Here is a 9,224-nt window from a genome sequence, read left to right as displayed (position 1 = left end):
AACGAAGCTGGACAATGTAGATTGAAAACTCCTAAAGTAAAGTTGAATCTCTCATTGGTTGCCCTCGACAGTATCGATGGAACACCAATAAATTATTTCTCCCTTAAAAATTCATTATATTGTTTTTTTAAATCATTTAGCATATGAAGAAAGATAATTGATTTTATACATAAGAAGATTACAAAAATGTCTTTTTCCATATTCCTTGTGAGGTGTTCTATATTTATTGATTACTGAATTTCTAAACGAAGAAATATTTTTTATATCTAACATCAATAAAGAAAAAATTTTAAATGCAGTTTCATAAATCAATTTAGACAAAGATTTTACGTGACATATAATATCATCAGTGCAAATAGTAAGTGTCAGTCACATATTACCTATAGTCTACAGTACAGATCTGATGTTTTACGTTGCCTTTGCGAACACATAAATGAAATACAATTTAATGGATACTGGTTGTCTGTCAAATGTATTAATGTTGATTCAAGATTCATCGTAAAAAAAATTTAATACTACTTCGCGGATATGTGCAATGTTTTTGTTGGTATCAAATATATTTTTTCAAAATTCTCAACTAAAATACTTAAAAAATCTATTCCTTAAAATGTAAGTATATTTCTTTTAATTTGCTTGTAATGCATTCTGCGAAATTTTTCTTTTTCATTTTGTAATTCTTCATTTTTTTTACAGCATGTATTACGATTCTTTTTGTACAGATCTACATGCACAGCATATGCAATTGTGCGAAAATTTTAACATTTCTTGTATAATTACATAGAACTATATTTTCGCGATTATTTCTTTTTCCTATTGTACTTTCTTACCGCTGTAATTATTTTTTATATAAAGACCTAGTACACACATGGATAATTTGTAGCAATCACTAATATTTACTCTACTAATAAATTTCTTTTTCCTACAGAATAGAAATATGTAGTATATTAATATTTCATATATGCATCTCTTTTCTCCTACTTATTAGCATGTATATAAATTATATAGTTTTGAAATATTGAAGCAATTTTTTAATAAATCCAGTAATTCTTTTTTATTAAAATAACTCTTTATATTTTCTACTTTATATGTACAAAATTCTCATAATATGTCTATTACAATAAATATATTTGCATCGTATATAACAAACAGATGAATACATTATGCACATGGCAGCAATATATGATGTTGTAATCAAAGATGTCAGTTCTTGAGAAGCAACGCTTCCTTTGAAGTGTTCAAGTTCAAGAGGCCTGCTAAGGCACAATGAAAGCCATTGTATCAATTACATTGATCGTGCTGTTATATGGGATAAACTCAGTACCCATCAGTGCCATTAGAATATGTGCCAGCAGAAAAAAAAATAATGAAAATTTTCTCTTAAAACAAAATACACCCAGTGTACCTGAAGATTTACTCAATGACAGTAATGTAATTCATACTGGAGTAAGTTCTGAAATATATTGGATTTTATATTGTATTATTATTCTTATAAATAATTTGATTAATAAATAAAATGAGTTAAAACTTTTATAGAAGGATGATAATATTAATTTTGAAAAGTGTACTAATTTTTGCCATGCATTGTGGCAAGAAGAAAAGACTGCAAATGGAACCAAAATTATCATTTTATCTCAAGGTATGGATGAAGTATTTTTTCATTCAATAATGTACAATGTATGATTATTATATCTTTTTATATTTAACAATTTAGGTTGTTGGAAACAGTCTGGTGAACAAAAATGTGAAACAACAGAATGCATTGCCCTTCAACGTTCTACTAAAGCATTGAATAATACAAAATTTTGTTGCTGTCATGGAGATTATTGTAATCTTAATATCAATAGTACTAATATCTTTTACTCTGAAAATAATGCACATAGTTCTATTCCTGCAGAAGATAATCAACCAAGTAAATTTCAATGATACAAAGAATGTTCTATATTAATTTATAGTTTCATTATAATGTCTTTTACAAAATCTTGTAGCAACTGAATATTTGGAACAATCAGATTCTGGGAAATGGATTGTTATTATAACAAGTGTTCTACTATGCATATTATTAGTAATATATATTGTAGCTATAATGGTATATCGTGTATATCATAGTAATATGATAGCAAGATTAGGAAAACCACTTTCCTATACAGATCAGTTTATGGATAGCACGGCACTAAGAACTGGTACTTATACAGTAGATCATTTGAAACTTACAACAATTGTAGGTATGTTCTTTGTTAATTAAACGATTAATTTACGATAAAAATAAATATTTTTGTCTGTTATACAATGTATAATTTCAGGACAAGGACGCTATGGATCGGTATGGCAAGGCAGCATGGGAGATCAAGATGTCGCTGTAAAAATATTTCCTTCCCATTATCGTAATTATTTCCAAAATGAGAGAGATACTTATTGTCTTCCCTTTATGGAACACCCATCTCTTCTAAGTTATTATGGTTGATATTCTCTTTTATTCTTGAATGATATTGTATTACTTATTTAAACATAACATTGAAAACTATATGTAATCTTTATTTAGGTGTTGATGAAAGAATCAGTATGGAAGGTAGTGTTGAATATCTTTTAGTACTTAGCTTTGCACCAGGTGGTACTTTAACAGATTTTTTAAGAACGCATACAATTGATTGGGCCACATTTTGCAAAATGGGTCTTTCTATGGTGAAAGGACTTGCTTACTTACACACTGATATACATAAAAGTGGTAAGTCAAAAGAAACAGGATGTTTTAGAATATACTGAAGAATATTCTTAAAAAATTAATGAAATTTACAGATAAATTTAAGCCGTGCATTGCACACAGAGACATTAATTCGAGAAATATATTGATCAAAGCCGATGGTACTTGTTGTATATGCGATTTAGGATTAGCAGTTCAAATTTCTGGTTCTAAATATTATTCGAATGGAGAAGCACAACATGCCGAGATAAAATCAATCAACGATGTAAGCCGATAACTTAAGCATAAAAAATATAAAACAATTTAAATAATATATAATTACGCCTCTAATTTGTAAATTAGGTCGGTACTTTGAGATATATGGCACCAGAAATATTAGAAGGGGCTGTAAATTTAAGAGATTGTGAAAGCTCTTTAAAACAAATAGATGTTTATGCAATGGGCTTAGTCTTATGGGAATTAGTTTCAAGGTGCTCAGATATTTACATATTAGGATCAGAAATACCTCCTTATAGACAACCATATGAGAAAGAAATTGGTCTTCATCCAACATTTGAACAAATGCAAGTTCTAGTTTCTCGTAATAAAGCAAGACCTTTATTGGAGGGTAATTTAGTGGACAGGCCCGGAGTACGTTTAATTAAGGAAACAATGGAAGATTGTTGGGATGCAGACGCAGAAGCTCGATTAACTGCTTTATGTATAGAAGAGCGTCTTTCGGAATTACAATCTCATCGAGGTAAATTTTGTTATGTTATAATATACATATATACATATGTACAAAAATAAAATAAGAAAAAAATGATTGGTAAATCTTCAGTAACAATGCATTTCACCGATGGAAGTCCAATGGTAAACTCTCATTGTACTCTAGTGCCTTCAACCACAAACAGCCTTTATAGCGAATCTTCGTATCATGATAATGTTCACGTCACTCAACTTGCATCGCACGCAGTACAAGACAGTTCGAGTAACGAAGGTGGCATTGTTGAAAATTTGGTAACATTATCGCCTTCTGAAAGCATTGTCCATGAGCATAGCTGTAAGTATTTTATTACTATTGCACTGTAGATTTAAGAATTTATTAAATTCGATATTATATACGGCATTTTATTATATTTTAGTTAAAAATTCAAATGAAGTAGCAATATATAATCATACTCAAACACTTCAACCTTATCAAGGGCGAAACCCTTGTATGGAACGAAATTTAATGTTACAGTCAGATTCACTTGAAGATTTAGGGTGCAATGGTAACGTGCTCGTTGATAAATCTATGAAACATGCGTGTAATGATCAGTACAGAATTGTATCAGAAGCACAAGGACTTGTTTCCCATGATTATTTGAGTCAACACACGACGCAATTGACCCAGCTAAGACCAGCTACACCTATACCATATGTTCAAAATGTTATTTCGGATGATGGTGCATCATCATATGGTAAAAGAAAACAGACAAACGTACACGAAGTTTGTCCACAAGATAGCCCCAGAAAAAAATTGTTTGGATGGTCAAATTTTAAGAAACTACTTGTTAATAAAAAGATGTATCCATATAATAAGTATCAAATAGATCGAGAGGATTCTAAATCTAACTTATTATCAAAACAGAACGTACAGATCAAAACTGTAGAGACTAATGTAACGATATCTCCAGCAGGGAAATATGTAAATGGTATTATTACAAAAACACCTACTTTTAGCCCTACGCTAGATAAGAATGATAAGAATGCTATACAAATCGGTAAACAGAAATTTGATAATGATAATACAAATACCCGACCATCTACCTTGCCCCTCGTAAATCTAAGAAATAAAAAAAGTGAAAATATCAGTAGACAAGAAAGCATTGATAAATTCAACGAAGTTTTTAACGTGGGGTCTAATGTAAACGTATTAAAGGATCCGCATATGAGAATAAAAACGCCGGGAGATTTGCCGCCTTCTGTAAGAAAAATACGTGGTCGTGGACAATCAAGTGCTAGATTTTCTCTTTATGATGACCGTATGATGTGCAATATTTTAAGCGAGGAAGACGACCGAAGTGATAAAGCTATTTGGAATTCAGTACCATTTGGCATGGATCTTGGCGACAGCGATGACAAACATTCGTCGACTAAATTTAGTACCAAAAATGTTACTTGCTTTTAATCTAATATAGTACTAACATATTTGTAAAGATTTTAGAAATAAGCATAAACAGGGCTGTATTATAACTTCAGCTTCAATATGTGTATGTACAGAAAAATATACGTAATGATAAGTCAAATTTTATACTCTTAATGGAAATACATTATGAAAATTCAAATATTAAAGAAACGAAGGAAAAACAAATAAAAAAAAGACAACAAAATATACTCGAATAATATTAAGACATTAAAGGAGCTATTGAATAATTTACATTAATTACTTAATCCTTATAAGTATATTTTGTGCTTAAAGGATCTTTTTCTTGCATAACAAATATCTATTCATAAATCTTATATCAATGTTAATATTAATGTTCCATACATTCAAAGTAGCAGCAAAAAGTTCATTAGGAATGTATTTTGATACACATAGTGAGTGTACATTATAATCCCCATTGTCAGCACATGGCTATCTTAAATGTTTATAGTTTTTATGAATTATACACAATTATTCCAAGAAAATCGGTGTCAATTGTTTATCAAGATATATAATATAAGACAATTGTTCTTAATATAGAACTCTTTTTCTAAATTTAGATCTTATCTATATAATCATTAAAGTTGAATGACATATTTCTCAGGATTAGAAAAAAAAGTTATAAATTCTAATGCACAACGTGTTTTTTTCTTTAAACACCTTTATGTTTTTCACGAAAGGAAGATTATGGTTAATACATAAAAGTGTGCATTACAGCATATAATTGCATAAAATAAAAGCAATGTAAAAATGTACTTTACATTCAAATGGAAATTACAATTGTCTAAGCACAAAATTCGTATTTTCCGTAAGCTCAATGTAAATATTTGTAGCATATAAACATTTTAATATATGAATTAAACAAGCTTGTTATGTTTTATTTTAATAAAATTACAATCATATGTTTATAGTGTGTGTGCACTATTTATATTAAGATAAATCATACTCTAATGGCAATGTGAAAAAAAGATGGAATATATAATTTTACGAAAGATAATAAAAAAGATTTTCCCTAGATTTATTTCTTATTTAATTTCACATTATATGCTTATAGTGATTTTAATAAGTGATAAAAACATGGTTCTCTCAAACTTGTTCGGTTATGTCCGGCTATATTCGGATGTTAAGTATTTAACTTTCCAGCAAACATTTATTACTACTTTTCGCATATTCTAAACTATTCTTATTTATTAATGTGTGAAAAGTAACTAGTTATCATGTCTATTATAACAGTTCTAAGGTATGACATGAATTTAAAATCATTGCGTTCTCGTTCTCATATTTTAAAGGTAACAAGTCCAATCTTATATAAAATAGGTTAGACAACATTTCAAAATTATTTATATAATTAATCACTTTTATTTTCTATTAAGTAGAATAGTTTGCAGTATTTGTCCTCATTTGCAAAACATGCAGAACATAAATCCTTGGAAAAAATTCGAAATATTGGTATATCAGCACACATTGATTCTGGAAAAACCACCTTAACTGAACGTATACTATTTTATACTGGAAGAATAGCTAAAATGCATGAGGTAAATTACAAATGATTTTAATCTTGACCTTTTTCCTATCTAAGTGCATAAAATATTTATAATAGGTGAGAGGTAGAGACAATGTTGGAGCAACAATGGACAGTATGGAATTAGAGAAACAGAGGGGAATTACAATTCAATCTGCTGCAACTTATACTTTATGGAAAGATCATAATATTAATATTATCGATACCCCTGGTCATGTGGATTTTACAGTGGAAGTAGAACGAGCTTTACGTGTTTTAGATGGAGCTATATTAGTATTATGTGCTGTAGGTGGTGTTCAATCGCAAACTATAACTGTAGATCGTCAAATGAGAAGGTATAATGTACCTCGTGTAGCATTTATTAATAAATTGGACAGATTAGGTGCTAATCATAAAAGAACATTGGAACAATTAAGAGGAAAATTAAATCTCAATGCTGCATTTCTGCAATTACCTATTGGTTTAGAAAGCAAAAATACAGGAGTAGTAGATTTAATTCATCAAAAAGCTTTATACTTTGAAGGAAACTTTGGTGAAGTTATAAGAGAAGATGAAATTCCATCAGACATGAGAACAGGTATATTTATATAAACATAGGTTTCCCATTTACTGATATTTTAATGCAGATAAGAACATTATTTATTCTAATTAAATCAACTAAACATATATTTCATATTTACAGAGGTACAAGATAAAAGACAAGAGTTGATTGAACACTTAAGCAATGTTGATGAAAAACTTGGAGAAATGTATTTAAATGAAATGCAAATACTTGAAAAAGACATAACAGATGCTATCAGAAGAAGTTGTATACAAAGAACTTTTGTGCCAGTAATGGTTGGGACTGCTTTAAAAAATAGAGGTGTTCAACCATTACTAGATGCAGTTGTGGACTATTTACCAAATCCTGGAGAAGTGGAAAACTATGCATTTAAGCATGAGTAAATTTTCTCACATTTTATTTTTCGCTTTTTAAAATGCTTTCTTTTGGTATAAAACAATTAATTTGTCACTTAGAAAGGAGACTAGTCAAATTCTATTGAATTCAGAAAGGAATGACAAGCATCCTTTTATTGGATTAGCATTTAAATTGGAAGCTGGTAAATTTGGTCAATTAACTTATTTTCGCTGTTACCAAGGAATGGTAAAAAGAGGAGATACTTTATATAATACAAGAACAAAAAAAAAAGTTCGTTCATTTGTAGTATGACAGTATTTAAATTGTGAAACTTTTGTATAAATATACTATTTTTTAGGTTCGAATTCAAAGGTTAGTAAGACTTCACTCAAATCAGATGGAAGATGTGACCACAGTTTATGCAGGTGACATTTTTGCTTTATTCGGAGTAGATTGTGCGTCAGGTGATACATTTGTTAATAATCCTGATCTGCAATTGTCAATGGAATCTATTTATATACCTGAGCCTGTGGTATCTATGTCTGTTCAAGTAAAAGATCCAAAAGATAGAGAGAATTTTGCAAAAGGCATCTCACGCTTCACAAAAGAAGATCCTACTTTAAGGTATCACTATGATCCAGACAACAAGGTAAAATATTAAAAATTACGCTATACATTTACAAAATAGACATAAGAATTCTGCTACAAAAGAATTCAGGGAATCTAAAATGTACACTGTGTCTTAGGAATCTTTGGTTTCTGGAATGGGCGAGTTACATCTAGAAATCTATTCTCAAAGACTCGAACGTGAATTTAACTGTCCTGTTATACTTGGAAAACCAAAAGTTTCATTTCGTGAAACATTACGTGCTCCCTTCGAATTCGATTATCTTCATAAAAAGCAATCAGGAGGAGCTGGTCAATACGCTCGAGTAATTGGTGTATTAGAGGTAATAATTTCATTTATCTGAATCATATTATACGATAATTTGCATTGTAATAATATTTTTCTAGCCACTACCGCCAGAAAAAAATACCGAACTTTTATTTTATGATGAAACGATTGGGACAAATGTTCCAAAACAATTTATTCCGGGTGTAGAAAGAGGATTTAGAACTATGTGTGAAAAGGGATTTCTCACAGGTCATAAAGTAGCGGGTGTTAAGTTTCGGCTAATAGATGGTATGCATCATTGCGTGGATTCTTCCGAGTTTGCATTTTTCCTTGCTGCGCAAGGTGCAATGAAAGATTCATATTTAAACGGATCATGGCAAGTTTTAGAACCAATTATGTCGGTGGAAATAACCGTTCCTGTAGAATATCAGGTAAAAATACACCTTTGTTACGGTATAATAAATTATATTTTATGTTAACTTAAACTTTGTTATGTTTGAAGGGAATGGTTATGACACAAATAATTAAACGGCATGGTATCCTGATTAATACGGACAACAATGAGGGATGGTCTATATTAAAAGCAGAAGTTCCACTAAATGATATGTTTGGATATATTGGGGAATTACGATCTAATACTCAAGGAAAAGGAGAGTTTACCATGGAATATACAAGATACACACCTTGTCTACCAGAAGTGGAAGAACAATTAATAAGAGAATATCAAATGGCAAATAATTTAATTCCGGAGACGCGACAAAAACAAAATTAGTCACAATTAGTCTAATTTCATTACATTAGAAATCATTTTCAATTGTCTATATAAGACATATAACATACATTGACGTATATATAACAAAATGAACGAATGTAAGATATTATAGATGTAAGTCTGGACAGATGTTATGTACATTTAATTGGAATGTAAGGAATTATGCTTAAACAATCTTGAAAAATTTTAGAATTAAGATGATTTTATTAGAAAATATCAAAATATACCTGAACACTTGTTTCATTTTGCCTGTTTTTTTCAACAGTAGGTAC

General features: G+C 29.8%; 2 protein-coding genes across 3 annotated transcripts; both read left to right on the top strand.

Annotated features, from left to right (window-relative positions):
- Nucleotides 1–424: 424 nt before the first annotated feature.
- LOC126919160 (bone morphogenetic protein receptor type-2) lies at nt 425–5,731 on the top strand. Of its 2 annotated transcripts, none has more exons than XM_050727910.1 (11): nt 425–609; nt 1,150–1,443; nt 1,534–1,636; nt 1,712–1,909; nt 1,986–2,222; nt 2,301–2,456; nt 2,540–2,722; nt 2,794–2,963; nt 3,041–3,437; nt 3,573–3,740; nt 3,823–5,731. In XM_050727910.1, the coding sequence occupies exons 2-11, from the start codon at nt 1,264–1,266 to the stop codon at nt 4,848–4,850; spliced, it is 2,820 nt and encodes a 939-aa protein (XP_050583867.1). In that variant the 5' UTR covers nt 425–609; nt 1,150–1,263; the 3' UTR covers nt 4,851–5,731. The 2 variants fall into 2 exon arrangements, with proteins under 2 accessions (XP_050583867.1, XP_050583866.1); XM_050727909.1 differs by having other exon boundaries at nt 426–609; nt 3,519–3,740.
- Nucleotides 5,732–5,939: 208 nt separating this feature from the next.
- LOC126919166 (elongation factor G, mitochondrial) lies at nt 5,940–9,195 on the top strand. The gene is made up of 9 exons (XM_050727925.1): nt 5,940–6,154; nt 6,242–6,400; nt 6,466–6,964; nt 7,070–7,328; nt 7,405–7,576; nt 7,644–7,934; nt 8,032–8,235; nt 8,300–8,611; nt 8,683–9,195. Exons 1-9 carry the CDS (start codon nt 6,083–6,085, stop codon nt 8,950–8,952), a joined length of 2,238 nt encoding a protein of 745 aa, XP_050583882.1. The 5' UTR covers nt 5,940–6,082; the 3' UTR covers nt 8,953–9,195.
- The last annotated feature ends 29 nt before the right edge of the window (nt 9,196–9,224 follow it).

The sequence above is a fragment of the Bombus affinis genome, chromosome 8 (genome assembly GCF_024516045.1).
Source record: "Bombus affinis isolate iyBomAffi1 chromosome 8, iyBomAffi1.2, whole genome shotgun sequence".
Classification (NCBI taxonomy): Eukaryota; Metazoa; Arthropoda; class Insecta; order Hymenoptera; family Apidae; genus Bombus; species Bombus affinis.
This window is presented reverse-complemented; position numbering and strand designations above follow the sequence as displayed.

Excerpts from the sequence above, each read along its gene's own strand:
- LOC126919166 (XM_050727925.1), top strand. The coding sequence starts at position 6,083 with ATGTCTATTATAACAGTTCTAAGGTATGACATGAATTTAAAATCATTG. Across the intron at positions 7,577-7,643 it reads ATACAAGAACAAAAAAAAAA|GTTCGAATTCAAAGGTTAGT; the intron begins GTTCGTTCATTT and ends ACTATTTTTTAG. Across the intron at positions 7,935-8,031 it reads ACTATGATCCAGACAACAAG|GAATCTTTGGTTTCTGGAAT; the intron begins GTAAAATATTAA and ends ACTGTGTCTTAG.
- LOC126919160 (XM_050727909.1), top strand. The coding sequence starts at position 1,264 with ATGAAAGCCATTGTATCAATTACATTGATCGTGCTGTTATATGGGATA. Across the intron at positions 1,637-1,711 it reads AATTATCATTTTATCTCAAG|GTTGTTGGAAACAGTCTGGT; the intron begins GTATGGATGAAG and ends TTAACAATTTAG. Across the intron at positions 2,457-2,539 it reads ATCTCTTCTAAGTTATTATG|GTGTTGATGAAAGAATCAGT; the intron begins GTTGATATTCTC and ends ATCTTTATTTAG.